This window comes from Protopterus annectens, chromosome 2.part1 (assembly GCF_019279795.1).
Source record: "Protopterus annectens isolate FY-2018-M chromosome 2.part1, PAN1.0, whole genome shotgun sequence".
NCBI classification, from domain to species: Eukaryota; Metazoa; Chordata; order Ceratodontiformes; family Protopteridae; genus Protopterus; species Protopterus annectens.
In genome coordinates this window covers 512,449,990-512,467,593 of record NC_056729.1, presented here as the reverse complement: position 1 = coordinate 512,467,593, position 17,604 = coordinate 512,449,990, and the positions used below count along the sequence as shown (strand labels likewise).

General features: G+C 49.2%; 1 protein-coding gene across 1 annotated transcript in view; it reads left to right on the top strand.

The window, feature by feature from the left end:
* The window catches only part of TACC3 (transforming acidic coiled-coil containing protein 3), a 1,197,606-nt gene that overhangs the window by 1,096,736 nt on the left and 83,266 nt on the right, over positions 1-17,604 (top strand). Inside the window, exon 13 of the mRNA XM_044063460.1 lies at positions 5,092-5,212. Within this exon, the coding sequence (XP_043919395.1) occupies positions 5,092-5,212 (121 nt within the window). The remainder of the gene's footprint in view (positions 1-5,091; positions 5,213-17,604) is intronic.

The following is a 17,604-nucleotide window of genomic DNA, read 5'->3' as shown; positions in this document are numbered from 1 at the left end:
TTTCTCTCAGATTGATATTCTTAGGCCTAGAAGCAAGGCCACTCCTAGGAAAACTACCTCTAGCCACCATTACTCCTGCTCCACCACCCCAAGCTCAAATGTTTAAAATGGCGGAGGATCTTATCACCCTTATCAGGGGCAATCAGACCATGACTTCTAAAAGGAAGAGAGACATTTCTTTTGAAATACTGACAGAACAGGATTCTGAGGAGTCTGATTATTCATATTTTGAAGAACAACCACCTCTGACTGCTTTATGAGGATTCAGATCCAGAGGAATCAATTCCTTCTGCGTCCCCACCAGAAGATCTTTCCTTTGGGGGAAACCCTTCGCACCCTCAGGGAACATTTCCACTGGGAATCCCAGGACTTCCCTCTGCCTAAGAAAAGACAGAGTTTCTAGACCTGCCCCAGCACAGACTCTTGGCCATCCCTCCCATCTTAGAGGTGGTGGATGATGGTTTCCATGAATCCAGCTCATCTCCTGATGCCCTCCCACCTTCTCCCAGAAAACCTGGCCGGTGTTAGAGTACCGGATTCTCACAAATACCTGTACAGAAATCCTGCTGCAGACCTGGAAGTCATTACACAGGAACCAAAAGGAGCTAAGGCTAGTTCTGCAAAGAACCCTGTTCCTTCTGACAAGGACTCCAGAGGTCTGGACAGATGGGGTAAAAAAAAGTATGTACCTCTGCAACCTTACCTATCAGAGCACTCAGCTGTCAGTTCCACATGTTAAACTATCAACAATACACTTTGGAACTATTAAAACAAAAGATTTCAACATTTCCTGACTGTGCCAATTCGAAAGAGTTAGCAGATTTACTGCACTCTTTGTCTAGTGGCCAAACACTCATTACACTCTGGATATGACGCCCTAGAAGCCTCAGGCAGGGCAGCAGTGTCAGCATCTGTCATTAGGAGACATGTATGGCTGAAGAAATAACCTCTCCTTGATCAGGTCTAATCCAAATTACTTGATCCACCCCTGGATAAGGACCGCTTGTTTGGAGTAAAGGCAGAAGAGGTGCTTAAAAAGATGGAAGACAAAGCAAAATCTATGCAAACAGTAAAAGATTTCTTTCAGGTACAACCTCCTAGGTTCAGCAGGTATTTTCCCCTCAAAGCACCGGTCCTTTCCTGCACCTAGAAGATAGGGGCAAGGTAAACCCCGCAGGGACAAGACCACCAAGACTCCTATCCCAGGGACAGCAGAGAAAAAACAGTGGACCACTTCCGCTCCAAAGGCAGTTCTAAGCCATCCCTCTATTGCAAAACCTCTCAGACTCGCTATCCCCACTCTGCCCTCTTTTCACTCACCACAAACTAGGATGAAGGGTTTAACTCTGCAAAGAAAATTTGTTTTCTGTAACAAAGGACCAATGGGTCTTAAAGATCATTTTTCAGGGATACAAATTCTCCTTCAACGAACTCCCAATTCCAAGAGGGTACCCAGACTTACCTCCAAATCAGTGGGCAGAGGCATTTAAACAAGTCCAAACTATCATATCCCAAGGGGCAGTAGAACCTGTCCCCTCAGATCAAACAGACAAAGGCTTTTATTTCAGACCATTCCTTGTTCCCAGAAAAGAGAGCACTTGGTGCCCCATCCTGGATCTATCCATTCTGAACACCTTCCTGGTGGTCCCCAAATTCAAAATTCTAACTTTGCAACAAATGCTGCCTATACTGACAAAAAATGCCTGGTTAGTTACCCTGGATCTAAAAGATGCCTACCTCCACATCCCCATAAGGGAATCCTGTAGGAAATTCCTTCGCTTCAGAGCAGGCTCACAACACTCTTAGCTCTCTACTCTACCCTTTGGCTTATCTACTGCTCCCAGGGTATTCACCAAATGCTTAGCCCCGGCCATAGCCTTTTGCAGACAGAAAAGTATACAGATTGTTTAGACGACTGCCTCATTCGGGCAGATTGCAGAGAAAAGCTCCTCAAGGACCTCCTCTTTGTCAAAACCCTCCTAATCTACTTGGGGTACATCATCAACGAGAAGAAATCAAAGCAACCACCTTCCAGGAAGATCATTTTCTTGGGAGCACTGCTGAGCACAGCATCCCATATGGCCTTCCTGTCCCCAGAAAAGGAGAGCTTCCAGCCTCTGTTTTACCCAGCTGGCTTCCAGAAGTCACTTCACTGCGAGGAAGTTCCTGCAAGCATTGGGGGTACATGGCATCTTGCATCTTTCTAATTCCTCTGGCCAGGCTTCACATGAGAAAACTTCAGTGGTACCTAAAGAACCTTTGGTGTCAGCACACTCAATCTCGAGACCTCTCTCCCTCTGATCCCCTGTATATGGGCAGAGTTTCTCTGGTGGGCAGGGGCCTGTGCCCAGAAAAAGAATCTTTCCTTCACCCTCTGCCCAACTGGGCAGACCATTACCACCGACACCTCAGACATAGCTTGGGTCAATCACCTAGAAGGCAGGTGCACCCAAGGTCTTTGGGGTGCCCAGCACGTTCCCTTACACATCAATCAGAAAGCAATGTTGGCAGTGCAAAAGGCTCTGACATCCTTCAAACCCCATCTCAACCCAGGGGTTCTCCTTATCAAAACAGACATCACAGTAATGTGGTACATCAACAAACAGGGAGGGACCCAATCTTACCCTCAGTGCAGACTAGCCATGAATCTCTGGCTGACAGCCTAGCCTTTTCCATGGGATTGCACCTAATAGCCCAGTACCTACCAGGGATCAACGACACCCTGGCAGACCACTTGAGCAGAAACTTACTGTACCCACACGAATGGCAGTTCCACAGAAAAATCTTTTTACAAATCATTTCGGCATGGGGGACTCAGAAGGTGGATCTCTTTGCTTCGCATCTCAACCATCAGCTGAAAAAAATTTGTACCAGGGAGTATCACCACCTAGTGTGGAAGTTGGATGCCTTGACACTGGAACACACCTTCTTTGTGCACTCATTCCCTCCTCTGTCTCTTATCCTCAAGGTACTGATCAAAATAAAGGAGAGACCAAAGGCCATCCTCATTGCTCAGATTGGCCAAAACAAGATTGGTACCCCTTACTGCGCAGCCTGACCTTACAGCCTCCCAGCCAGCTTCCCCTGATCTCAGACCTCTTGACTCCGGTGGGGGGGGGGTGCTGCACCCAGACTTGCAGACTATCAAACTATCAGCATGGCTAATACTCTAAAGGCAAGCAAGGGGCCCCTGTTAAGCAGACGGGTCCTAGACATTATCATAGGGGCCAGAAGGCCCAGCACTAGAAACTCTTGTGCAGGAAAATGGAAAAGATTCTATTCCTGGAGCCAGTCCGCAGGGGGGGGGGGGTCAATACCTCACAACCTTCCATCCCTCTTATCCTGGACTACCTAGTGGAGCTACTTAATAGTGGCCTCTCCTTCTCTATTAAAATCCATGCCTCAGCCATTTCAGCTCATTTTGATACAGAACCAACCCCTGTTCTCCCATCCTTTATTTTAAACAATTCCTCACAGGGCTTTTAATATAAGACCTCCCAGAAGCCCACCCACTCCCGCCTGGGACCTGAATTAGGTTTTGGAAAAACTTACCTTACCACCCTTCAAACCTGCTGCTTCAGCAGAACTAAGACACCTCTCCTGGTAGACTGCTTTTCTCATAGCTATCGCCTCAGCCAGAAGGGTTTCTGAACTTCAGGTACTGATGGCCATTGAGCCCTTGATCATCTTCCATGCAGACAGGGTCTCCCTAAGGACTAATCCCTCCTTTATGCCCAGGGTGGTATCTAATGTAACCATCTACCCACCTTTTTTCCTAACCATCAAAACAAGGGGGGGAGAATTCTGCACTCACTAGACATGTGCAGACAGCTCAGATACTATCTGGGCTGTACTAAACCCTTCAGGAAAACAGACCCACTACTTGTCAGCTTTGCCCCATGGGCAGGAGGGAAGCCCATTTCCAACAAACCATTTCCAAATGGATATCACACCGTATCCATTTCTGCTACAGATTGCATGGGACCTCCCCCCCAAAGTCTGTTTGAACCCATTCCACTAGGGCAGCCTCCACTTCCACAGCATTCCTCGGAGGGGTTCCCACCAGGGGCATCCTGGAAGCTGCCACCTAGACTTCTGTCCATACCTTTACCAAGCGTTACCACCTATCTCTATTTTCTATGGCTAGGGCAGGGTTTGCCTCTGCAATTCTGCAGGGCATGCTGATACATTCCAGTTTTTCATAATAATCCGACCACACCTTTCTCCTCAGCTTTGGAAATCCTCCCACAGGTGATGACTGCAACAGTGAAACAAGGACATAGTAAAGTTGTGTACACTTACCATAAATGTAGATATTCAAGTGTATTCATTGTTGCAGTTCTGGTTTCCCTCCCTCCTTTCCCCTTATATCCCCTTTCTTTAGGGAGACATAAGCTTCTTATGATGGCTTTTAGCCACCAGGACCACTTTACCATATTTACTTGGACCTCTGAGTGGTTAGGGCGTTGGCTGCCTTCCTTTATAGCTGTGATGACCTGACGTCAGTCAGCCAGTGACAGCAGCCGATGCAGAAAAACATTGCCTCTGGTATTCGGGCCGGCCAAGGGCTATCACAGCAGGGATAACCCACAGGTGTGACTGCAACAGTGAATACACTCTCTAACATCTACATTTATGGTAAGTGTACACAATTCTCCTTTTTGCAAGAAGACAAACTACCAGAAAATCATACATTTCAAAGTGGAAGAGATTTTCTGTCTGGTGTCAAAAACACAATTTACAACCACAGGTAGTAGAACAACCCCCCCCCCCATTTGATGCTTAACTCCTCTTTTGCTTGGGCCTAGGCCATTGAATGTGTTCTATTAAGAGTCATAGCACTCTTTAACAATCCACAGCATTGCCATGGATCAAAAATCAAAACCTTCCAATAAAGAAGGTGGTTCCCATAATCAGTTGCTGCTTTGTGTCTTGTACTATCTTTAATTTCTGTCTTGATCTGTTGGGGTGAGCAATGAGGGTACTGTGTAGACAGTCATTTGTAAGTGGATATTTTTTTTTTTCAAAACTAAAATTACTCTGAAATGTTGCTTGAGAAGTGATCTGTGTCTCTGTCTTTTTTTTATGTAGGGCAAATGAGGAGATTGCTCAGGTACGAAGTAAGGGGAAGGCTGAGGTGGCTGCACTGCAAGCCAGTCTTCGCAAAGAGCAAATGAGAATCCAGTCCTTAGAAAAGAGCCTCGAACAAAAGGCAAGTCATGTTTCTCATTAGTCTGTGTATGAGTGGTGAGGATGTTTTCATTTTTATGAGACCTTCAGCTGGAGAACATCTGTCATATGGTCTGCTTATCAAAACTTTGCATGACAGAGTTTGCATTCATGTAGAGTCCTGAAATCTGCAATATAAAAAAAAAATTCAAAATAAAAATGAATCTTGAATTTTAAAGACCAAAAGTCAGAATCCCCAAATGGATTTTAATTTAGAAGTTTCAGAAGCTTGAGAAATGGAAGTATCCTTTGTGTGTGTCGGTGAGTGCAGCCTCAGAGTAAGTGTTATAGCTGGGGGGGAGGGGGCTGAATGTAGGAACTTGCCTCTTTAATGATTTCAGCTTTTTCAAGATGGTGCTGGTCAGATTTCTGTCTTATGGGATTCTGCATGTTAAGTAACCATATTTAATAAAGTAAGTATGAAGTATCCATACTTACTGAGACAATGTGATTCTTTATGTTAAATTATGCATATCTGACCTTTGTGAATACTCTTGCTTAATTTCATTTTAACTTGCACAGTGCCTTAAAGGGAAGGTAGTCTTATTTTATGATACTTTTTTTTAAAGTGACTTAGATCATGTGATTAGTAGTGTGATCTTGTTTTGAGTTGCTTTTGCAGTGGACATTGTGTAAGGTGGTGTCACTCTTGCTGGCTTCCAGAAGCTTTCCTTTACTATGTTATCTGCTTGGGGCTGACTCCTCCTGATATTTTGTGTTTCACTGTTCCACTCCTGACTTGTGGGATTTCCTGCTGTGGAAGCCCTTGGCCAGCCTGACTTGAGTAGAAATCTCCCTCCTCCTAGGCTGGCAGACTCCCTACCCAGACGGTGTGCTCAGGCATAAGGGGAACCAGCTGGTGTCCATGACAGTCTTTCTTGCAGTTGGACTCCAAAGCAGCATTTCAGTGCGACTGTCTGTTCTCATCAGAGAGAAGTATTCTAAAGCCAAGTATCCCATTCGGGAACACTTTCTCTTGCTTTTAACTCACGTCAGATAAGGTTAACAATTGATCTGAAGTAGTTAACTTCATTTGGTCTGCAACCTGTGGGTATAGGATCAGTCCTTTGATCCGAGCCGGCAGCTTTACCTAGCTAAAAGATCCAAGCTCCTAGCACCTCCTCTACCCATAACCCCCTGCTACACATCCCCCATCCTCAGATCTAGTTTGCTGCGGCTTATAGCATCTTCTAGAGACGAGCTCTTAGGCGTGGGTGAGGAACAAACTAATCCTGGCGGGATTGTTGCCCCCGGATTCTTCTTCCTCCTCTCCCTCTAAGGCACCGGTCGCGGCTGCAGCTCCCGTGCCTTCCGATCCCCCTCCCTTGTTGGGGACTCTGCTTCTCAGGGTGAGGGGGACTCTTCTTCCTCTTCAAAAGAGAAAAGGAGAGATAAGGACCGGCACAGGCATAAAAGGCGGGCTGAGTCTCATCCCCGCCAGCGAAGGTAGCTAGTCCCGCTAAGAGGGCCTCTGGTTCTCATTTTCTGCTCCGTTCTCCTTGCTTTTCCCCGGAGGAGGAGGAGTACCAGTCTCCCTCGAGGCGGCCCTCCAGGCCCAACTCTACGACCTCCTCCAGATCCACCAGAAGCATGACCGACGCTGATTTGGACCGGATGATGCGTCATTTCCTGCAGGCTCAAATGCAGATGGGGGTGCTCCAGCCTCTCCCCCCCCCCCTCCGGGGGGGAGAGCTCGGCCCCTTTCTTTACCCCGATCGCTCCTTCTCCGACCCGGTTTAGGGTTTCAGAGTCTTCGGATCCATGCCGTTTCAGACCCGGTGAACCGTCTACGCCGACGGTCTTGATTACTTCGCCGACTATGCCCTCGAGCATGTCAGATCCTAGCTCTCAGGGCCGAGAGCCGAATGTCTGATCAGTGGGGGGAACTGTGTCTTCAGCGCCGTTTAGCTTGGAGCACACTTCCGTCTCGGGTCCGACCTCTTCGGCTCCGACGCCGATCCCTGCATCGGAGCCGAGGGGGCTGCTCTCGGAGCCTGGGGAGAGCGGTTCGCCCTCGGTGTTTGATGTAGTGGAGAGGGTGCTGTCGAGGACTTCCAGATCCCCGGTCCAGGCTGCGGATCCATCAGTCACCCCTGCGCATTTGGGCCTGTCCTCCATCATCAGGCCACAGGGACAGCCTGCATCGGCGCTCCAGTTGGTTCCCTTAGAGGAACAAGACTCCGTGGGTGAGCCCTCCTCGGATAGCCCCACCGAGGAGGTTCCTTACAAACGGAAGTGCAAAAGTAGGCTCCTGGACTCCCCTGAGTCCCTCACAGAGGACACAGACTTGGAGGAAGGGGAAGGTTCCCTAAGGTCAACCCCTGAGGATGTCTCCTTTGGAGACATCATGGTGATGTTACAAATCAGAGGAGGGTGGTCTGCCCAAAAACCTTCCTCGGACTAGTCTGTGTTCCTGGAGGCGTTTGATGCAGGCCCGTCTACTTATTGGGTGTCCCTCCTGGCTGACCCCCCTGGTGGACTTAATTACCACCAGGGCTTGGAAGGAGCTGGACACCGTGGAGCCAATTCCCAGAAGACCAGACCAAGATACTTAGTCCCCCTTCTGATAGGCTGGTATGGTCTAAAGGTTCTCCAGTGGATGCCATGGTGGTGGCGGCTGCCATCAAGAAGGAGCTAACGCAGGAGAGTTCCTTGGTCCACCCTCCAGATAAGGAATCTTGGATGTTGGACCACATTGGAAAGCGGATGTTTGCTTCAGCTACCTTCTCTGTAAGGGCACTGAACTATATGGCACACGTCATCAGACTCCAACGAGACTTGATTAAGGAGTACGCTGGAGCTCCCTCTGAGTCCATGGTGGCCGAGGACAAATGCACCTTCTCGGCTCGCATGGCCACTCTGAAATCTATTACTAACACATCTATGCGACTACTCTCCCATGCCATGGAGGGAGCGGCTAGAGCCAGCGGAGCAGGCATCACTCTGCGGCGCCATGCCTGGCTCCGCCTTTGCGATTTTGCGGAACCCTTCAAGGCATCCTTCGCGAACGCGCCCTTTGACGGTTCTATGCTCTTTGGCAAGACCATCCGCAACACGCTGGTCCAAAGCGAGAAAGACAGGAAGATGCGGTCTGCCGTCGGGATCTGCTTCTCTAATCCCCAACGGTCCTTCTCAAAGAACCAGAGGGGACAAAAGAAGATGTGGTTCCAGAAATCACAGCAGTCCTGTCCCACTCCGGACCCCTTGTCCTTCAGAGGCAGAGGAGGTCAAGGTGGACGCCGGCCCAGAGGCAGAGGGGGGCCGAGGAATCTCCGGTCTCGAGAATCTTTCTCGGAGAGGTCCACGCAGCAGCCCTGAGGGCTTACCCGACTGTCCCACTCTGGAGGCAGTCGGGGGGGCATCTGTCGGAGCACCTCCAAACTTGGGAGTCCATTACTATGGATCGGTGGGTACTCCGAATTATATCCAGAGGTTATTCCATTCCCTTCTGAGTCTTCCCCCTCCTATGAAATGCCTCCCCGATGCCCCACCTGATCAAAGGGAGGCAGCAGCTAATTTCAAAGCTATTGGGAAAAAGAGCCATCCAGTACGTCCCCCCCAGGCCAGTCTGGATTGGGAAATTACTCCAGGTTCTTTTTAGTGCCAAAAAAGACGGGGGACCTGAGGCCTATCCTAGACCTCTCATCTCTAAACCTGTTCATTCCCAGAGAGAAATTCCGGATGATCACTCTGCAATCTATTCTCCCCTTCCTATGGGAGAACAACTGGATGTGCTCCATAGACCTGAAGGATGCGTACTACCACATTCTAATGGACAGACGATCCAGGAGGTTCCTCCGCTTTCGGCTGGGTGCCAGTCACTGTCAGTTCAGGGCTCTTACGTTCGGCCTCACCTCAGCCCCCAGGGTGTTCACCAAGGTCATGGCAGTGGTCGCAGCCCACCTGAGACTTCAAGGCATTCGGGTCTTTCCGTACCTGGACGACTGGCTCCTCACCGCCTCCACCAGGCATCAGCTCTGCTCTGTCAGGGATTATACCCTAGCTCTTACTCAACATCTGGGTATTACTGTAAGCCTTCAAAAATCGTTCCTTCATCCTGTGCAGGTTCTGGAATTTATAGGGGCCAAGATAGATAGACGCCACTCCAAGGCTTTTCTAACAACAGACAGGTTGCGCAGTTTGTCTCCATGTTTTGGCAATTCTCCAGTCCCCAGCCCCACCTGCGGAATTAGTCCTGAGAGCTTTGGGCTCCATGGCGGCAGCCATCAGTCTGTTGCCCTTTGCACGACTGCACATGAGAATTCTTCAGTGGACTCTTCAGGACCAATGGTCACTTTTACTGCACCCCTTGAACACCCCGATTCCCTTGAGCAGGGTTTGCAAGGACTCCCTTCTCTGGTGGCTTCACTCCCAGGAGCTGCGAGAGGGGAGACCGTTTGTCATGCCTCAGCCCCAAGCCACGTTGACCATGGACGCTTCTCGCCTCGGGTGGGGGGGGGCATGATATGGGCAGAACCGTCCAAGGCACGTGGACTCCCTCAGAGACCGTTCTGCATATCAATGTTCTGGAGATGAGGGCGGTGCTTCTGGCATTGCAAGCCCTACAAGACCTTCTTCCTCCGGGAGCTATTGCAATTCAGACAGAAAACATGGCTGTAGTCTGGTACATCAACAAACAGGGAGGAACCAGATCTTATCCCCTTTGCCGAGAGGCTATGAGAGTTTGGGAATGGGCGATCTCTACCAACCGCTTTCTGGTAGCAATGCACATTCCGGGCCGGACCAACATCCTAGCGGACAAGCTAAGTCGCTTGATCCTCACACCGTACGAGTGGTCTCTAAACCCATTAGTAGCGAAACAAATCTTCCTCAAATGGGGTCTACCTTGCTGCGATCGTTTTGCTTCTCCGTCAAACACAAAGTGCAGCGAATTTTTCGCTCTAATTCCCCCAATAGAGGAGAGCCTTAGAGACGCTCTGGTTCATGCTTGGCCCCCCGGTCTCCTTTATGCTTATCCCCCGCTTCCGCTCATGATGAAGTTCCTGCAGAAAGCCCATCGGTTGGGGAGCAAGATAATCCTCATAGCCCCATTCTGGCCTCGCCAGATCTGGTTCCCTTACCTGCGGCCCCGCAGTGTAGTTCCTCCTTGGATCTTAGATCCCATTCCGGATCTAATTTCTCATCATGCGGGATTACAACCCCCAAACCTGGGCGACCTCAAGCTCACGGCTTGGTTGATCCAGTTCCACTGATAGCAAGGACTCCCGATATCTCGTCACCAGTGAAAGCTATTCTGTTAGCAGCACACAAACCATCTACCAGAAAAATCTACAGTAGTAAATGGAAACGATTTTCCATCTGGGCCAAAGACGGGGGCTTAGACCCCTTTACTGTCCCTATTCCGACGATTCTTGATTTTCTGTCACATATCTTTCATCAGGGAGCCAGTGCATCTACGGTTAAAGTACAGTAGGCAGCCATCTCTCATTTTCATGTTGGGGATAATGTCAGATCACTGGCTTCCACCAGGATTTGCAAAACTTTTTTAAAAGGCGCCTTTCTGTTAAAACCGCCAGTTAAGTCTGCGGTCCCACCATGAGACTTAACATTGGTCCTACAGGCTTTGACGGGCCCTCCTTTCGAACTGGCTGCTTCTGCTCAGTTGAAATTTTTATCTTGGAAAACAGCCTTCCTGATTGCAATAATTTCAGCCAGGAGAGTGAGCTTCAAGCCCTCTGTATGAAACCCCCTTACCTAAGTTTTCATAAGGACAGAGTTTCTCTCAGGACTAATCCTTCCTTCCTCCCTAAAGTAGCCTCTGAGTCGAATATTAATCAGTCTATTAATTTGCCAGTGTTATTCCCCAATTTCCAGAACAAAGGGGAATACACATTACACAAATTGGATGTACATTTTATTTGCACAGGACAGCAACCAACCACAAATCTGATCAATTGTGTCCTTTGCCAAGTCTTCTTTAGGTAAACCTATTACCAAAGTTACATTAGCCAACTGGATTTCACAATGCATCATTCAGGCCTATTTAGCTTCAAACAAACCGGTACCTTTGGGAATCCATGCTCATTCATCCCGATCCATAGCTACCTCTGCAGCGTTCTGGTCTAGAGTCCCTATAGACGACATATGTTCAGCAGCTACTTGGTCCTCCTCTCATACATTCATTTCCCATTATAAATTTGATATGATATCCAGGAGTAGGGCCTCCTTTGGCTCCGCTGTGCTCCGGATTATTCTTCCTTGAAGGGCGCCCAAGGTTTCTAGGTAGCTGGGGGCTCTGTCCCACAGGTTGCAGACCAAATGAAGTTAACTACTTCAGATAAAGAAGTTATGTACTCGCCATAATGTTCCATCTGAGTAGGTAACTTCATTTGTCTGCAACCAACCCCCCCCCTCCATTCCCCCTAACCAGTTTTGTGCTTCTTAACCATGGGATAGGATTGCTCATTCTGTTAGGCAGTAGGTTACTGGCCTCTTTCGAGGGTCTTGTGGAGTCTCTATAGGCAAACTTGATCTGAGGATGGGGGATGTGTAGTAGGGGATTATGGGTAGGGGGAGGAGCTAGGAGCTCAGATCTTTTAGCTAGGTAAAGCTGCCGGCTCGGATCCGAGGACGGATCCGATACCCACAGGTTGCAGACAAATTAAGTTACCTACTCAGATGGAACGTTATGGTGAGTACATAACTTCTTTTTTTCACTGTGGTAAGCAAATCCCACACTGAGACTTTCATACTTCGTGTGTTACCTAACGCAGGATCACAACATCCCTAGTTGTCGTTTTTGCACCCGTTTCAATTCTAGAACTATCAGGTGTAGGGCCAACATCGTAGCTAGGCACCTTGGTCTGTAATCTTCACATGACTCAATGGCGTCTGGTGGTTGTCCCAAGGTGGAGGTCCCTAATTTTAAGAAAGATGAGGAAAAAGACCCAAACTTAGGGCCTCTGACACCAATTCTCATCGTCCAGTCCTTCAAGACTTGTCACTGAATAAGGCTAGGTCCTTTCCCAGCCCCCTTCTGCAACTAAGGTGGTGGCAAAGACCTCTATTGAGAGCCATTCAGAGCCCGACATACTGTTGGGTCCCTCTACTTCTACACAGACCTTGGCTTTCATTTCGTCTTTAGGTCCAGAGTCACTCAGCAGACCTCTGCTTCTTTTGACCGATTTTTGCACCAGTGATGTTCCTTCAAGGCATCAGCCTGCATCAGTTCTGCCTTTCAAGGAAATTGACATCCGAATGGTAGACTAAGTTGGGCCGAAACCCAAAGCTTATGCCAAGGCCTACCAGCTTCCACTCCGCAGGTCATCAGCAGGACCTGGTCAGGTTAGCTGAGGACCTCATCTCCTTAGAGCTAGGCAACCTTACCCTTTGCAATCTTTCCCAGGGAAAATGAAGAGGCATTCCTTGCGAGAAGTTTACTCTGACCCTCCTGATTTGGATGAGTATTCTGACCAGGAGGGGTCTGTCTTTGGGAAGGGACGTTTCCTTACTTCTTATGAAGACTCAGATTCTGAGGAAAATCTGCCTTCAACTTCACCTTCTGAAGACATATCCTTTAGAGAAACGCTCCGTGCCGTGGGGAACATTTCCAGTGGGAGGCACAGGAATACCCACACACTAATATGTTGGGGAGCTCCTTGACCTCCCAGAACACACACATTTGGCTTTTCCTCCTGTTTTGGAGGTGGTGGAGGATGTTTTTATGGGCTGTTCCCAGAACCCAGACTCTACCTCCAGCCTCTCGAAAACCAGACAGGTTTTACTGGGTGCTGGACTCTCATCAGTACCTCTTCAAAAACCCCTCTGCTAACCCAGAGGTGGTTACCCCAGGCTGCAAGGGAGTTAAGGTCAACTCTTCTAAGAACCATTTATCTACTGACAAGGAAAGCAGGGACGTGGATAGGTTTGGTTAAAAAAAAAAGTCTACACTTCTCTCCTAGCCATGAGAGCCCTTAACTGCCAGTTCCATATGATAAAATACCAACAAAGTATTTTAGATGAAGCAAATGATTTCCTTCTTGAAGGGCAGGAACATTGCTAAGGAACTGTTGGACCTTTGCCATTCCAGCTCCCAGGTGGCTAGACATTCTCTACACTGTGGCTGTGATGCTATGGAGGACTTTAGCCGAGCTGCTGCATCTGGCTCTAATTAGAAGGCATGCTTGGCTTAGGAAACAGACCCTACCAGACCATGTGAATTCCAAACTCCTAGATGCTCCTCTGGATAAGGACTTCCTCTTTGGGCCAAATGCTGAGACTGTGGTAAAAAAAGATGGAAGATGAAACAAAAATCTATGTAAACTGTCAAGGATGTCCTCCAAGTTCAGCCTCTTAGGATTAGTAGGAATTTTCCCACTAAACATTGGTCCTTTCTCTATCAAAAAGCAGCTAAAGGAAAGCTGCCGGGGAAAGGCCTCAAAGGCAACAGCAATCAAAAAGGTCCAGGCAGTGGTCCTCAGGATCCCGCAGGCAGGGGAGTTCTAGACCACAGGGCTTTGGCAGAGAGCATCAGTGACCCCCCCCCCCCCAATCTTGCAGGACATCCACTCTTCCCCATAATTGTCCTTCCATCCTCATCTCAGCTTTGGTAATCATCCCATAAGTCAGGACTGCAACAGTGAAACGTAGAAAATAATGCAATTGTGTACATGTGCCATAAATGTAGATGTTGAGTGTATTCACAATTAGTTTTCTTTCTCTCCCTCCTTTCCCCTTTCCTAGCATTTTTACCTTGCTTTATGCTTCATTATGGAGGCTCCTGCCTTCTAAGGGGCAAGAAAAGACTGATGTTATGGTGCTGGCTAGCTCCCTTTATGCCCAAATGTACTGACAATCAGGGTAGGGCATCTGCCAGCCTAGGAGGAGAGATTTTTTACTGTGGTAGTCAGGCCGGCCACGGGCTTCCACAGCAAGAAATCCCACAAGTCAGGACTGCAATAGTGAATACACTCTATCATCTACATTTATGGTATAAGTAAGTTGTACTTTCTCTCTTTCAACATTGTGAAAAATAACAGATGTTATGTGATCCTATCTCGCCTACATTCTGAACTGATGGGTTCGGAGCCGATCCCTCGGCTCCGACTCGGCACGCTTATGCTATAGAGCGAGGCCTCTAATTGGCTGAGCTATCTTTATCCCAGGATGCACCACCACTAATCCCCCAGATCTCGTTTGCCGCTAGCAAGCTTAGACGTGGTCTCAACATTGGCTGGGCTAAGTACTATTTATTTAGGCTTTTTCCCTGTCACAAATTTCCTTACTTTGAACCCAAAAGCTGTTTTAACAGCTATTGTCATATTAGTGTGATTGGTGAATTTCTGTTAAAAAATTTGTGATTTTTTTAGTCAGGGAAGGTTTCCCGTTTTAGTTAGAGGGGCCTTCCCCTGTTGCTTTGCTGCTTGTATATCTTTCTTGGGTCAAGCACCCGTTTAAGTTAGAGGGTCTTGACTCTCTTTATCTTTTTTGTCTGTTTAACTGTTTAGTGTGATAAAAAAAAATATATATATATATATATATTATAATTTTGTTGAAGTTGTTTAATTTAACTTTACCTTTTGACTAAGTTTAGTGTTTCTTCACTTAGATAGGTTCTGTGGTAAAGCAGTTATGTCTAAAGAACACAAACCCTCCGGGTTTAAGAAATGCACGAGGTGTGGTTTTAAAATGTCCATAACGGACGACCACTCCTCGTGCGTCTATTGCTTAGGTGCTAAGCACCTACAAGAGTCGTGTAGTGTGTGCCACGCGTTCTCTTCTAGAGTCCTCCAGGAGAGGAAGAACAAATTAATCCTCAAGGGATTAATCAAGCCTTCCTTCGAGGAGGCTTTATCTTCCTCTCCGTCTCCTTCTAAAAAGAAGAAAGTGTCGGCTCCGACCAGTCAGTCGGAACCGATCGCTAAAAAATCTAAGCAGACTTCTCCATCGGCTCCACGGACTTCGGAGCCGAGGTCGGAATGGTCTGCCTCGATGCCTCCAGCCTCGACCCCTCTGATTTCAGAGCCGAGGTCTGGGGCATCGAGAGGCGGGTCACCCTCATCGGCTCCACTGATATTGGAGCCGATAAGGGTTACCGGCTCAGATTCTTCCCCCTCGGAGCCGAAGTCCTTATCGGCACCGAGGGAAATTTCCTTGAAACCTTCCTCGGAGCCAATAGTTGTTGAGTCCATTCGGAGCCGGTCCCCGAGCCCTTCGGAGCCGATGGAGAAATCGGTTCGGGCCCGATCGGTATCCTCTAGATCATCCAAGATGTCAGATTCGGACATCGACAGGGTGCTCCTTCGACTCTTCCAGTCTCCGGTGTTCCAAAAGCTAGTTTCGGCTCCAGCCCATTTGGCTTCAGAGCCGATGGTCCACTCCCCTACTGTGGTTCCTCCTCCAACAGCTTCGGCACCGTTGGAGCCGGTGCTGGTGGAACCTGTGGAGGTGTTAGGGTCGGGCCTGACCCTTGCTCCAACTCCGGCTCTTGGGTCGGAGTTCAGTACACGGACTTCTTCCTTCGGCCCTGGGGGGGGGAGGCTTTGGGATTGATGCTTTCCCTCCAGGATTCTGGTGGTCCCGCCTTCAGGGCTATGAGGAGTGCATTAGCCAAATCTTCCTTGGCTACCTCCGCGGTTTCCCCAGCTCCTTCCCTGCATACGGAAACTGGGTCGTTGGCAGTCCCCCTGTCCTTAGACAGCGGAGCCCCCGGGCCTCAGGTTACCCCCGCTGGGGTTTCTCCCCCTCCTGGAGGTCCTTCTGAAGCCTCTTCGGAAGAACCCCCCCAGGAAAAGATCGTGCAAGAGGAAGCACGTTGACTCCCCTGATGAGTCTCTGACATCCGACACTGATCTCGATGATGCAGAGGGGTCCCCTAAGTCGTCCTCGGATGATGTCTCCTTTGCAGACATCCTGGAAGCCCTAAAACAACGAGGCGGCTGGCAGTCCAAACCTCCCTCTGCTGATGAGTCGGTGTTCCTGAAGGCCTTCGGGCTCAGCCCTCCGCCTCCTGGGTGTCTCCGCCCTTGACGAGCTCTTGGATTTGATCTGTCAGGGGGAACACCCAGACTCTGTGGAACCGGTGCCTGCTCATCCGAACAAATTTCTCTCTGCGCCCCCTGATAGAGAGTTCCTAACTAAAGGTGTGGCTGTAGATGCTTTGGTGGTGGCATCTGCTACCCAGCAAGATGTAGCAGAGGCTTCTACGTCCGTCCATCCTCCTAATAAGGAATCTAGGAGCATGGATCGGTACGGAAAGCGCACCCTCAGTTCAGCGGCCTTTACACTGAGATCCTTGAACTACCTTACGCACTTTACCAGATTTCAGAGGGATCTGATTAAAGAGCTATCCGATACCCTCTTGGGTAACCTGCCTGAGGAGCTGGCCCAGACGGTTGGCTCTCAGCTGGCTACAATGTCGTCCATTTCGAACTCGTCCATGAGGCTCATTTCTTATGCGGCCGAAGGCAGTAGAGCGGTACAGGCATTGCTCTACGGAGACAAGCCTGGCTCCGTCTGTGTCATTTCCCGGAGGCCTTTAAGTCTTCATTTGCTGACGCCCCCTTTGATGGGTCCTCCCTGTTTGGACCCAAGGTAAAGGACACACTAACCCGCTGTGAACAGGAGGGTAAGACTCTGACTGCCGTAGGGGCACGATTTTCCACTCCTTCGGCCTTATCCCAAGGCTAAAAGAGGAGGGAAAATGTGGTTCCGTAGATCTCAGAAGCCTTACCCCTCTCAGCAGGAGGGTTCCCCTTCCAGAGGCAGAGGAGGGGGAAATTCATCCGGAAGACGCCGTCCCAGAGGCGGCAGAGGCCCTCGCAACACTGGAGACCGCGAGTCCTTTCGTGGCTCTTCAGCCTTTCATAGTCCCTGAGGGATTGCCCGGATGTGCTGCTCCGGAGCCAGTCAGGGGTCGTTTCTCGAAGCACCTAAAGGCCTGGGAAGGTATCACTCAGGACCGATGGGTGCTTCGGATTATCGCCGGAGGTTACTCCATCCCATTCTCTCACCCCCCCCCCCCAGTCCAAAAAAAATCCCGGACCCGCCACCCAGTCAACGGGATACCGCAGCCTCAGAAGTTTCAAAGCTGCTGCAAAAAGGAGTCATCCAACCGGTCCCCGCAGACCAGATCGGATTAGGGACTTACTCAAGATTCTTTTGGTGCCAAAAGACCGGGGACTTGAGGCCCATTTTGGACCTCAGCATCCTAAACCATTCAGTCAGAAAGTCCAAGTTCCGAATGGTCACTCTACAAACCATTCTCCCACTGCTGGAGAAAGGTGTTTGGATGTGCTCCATAGATCTCAAGGATGCTTATTATCATATCATGGTACATCAAGCGTCCAGGAGACATCTGCGCTTCAGCCTAGGAGGCAGTCATTTTCAGTTCCGTGCACTGCCCTTTGGTCTCAC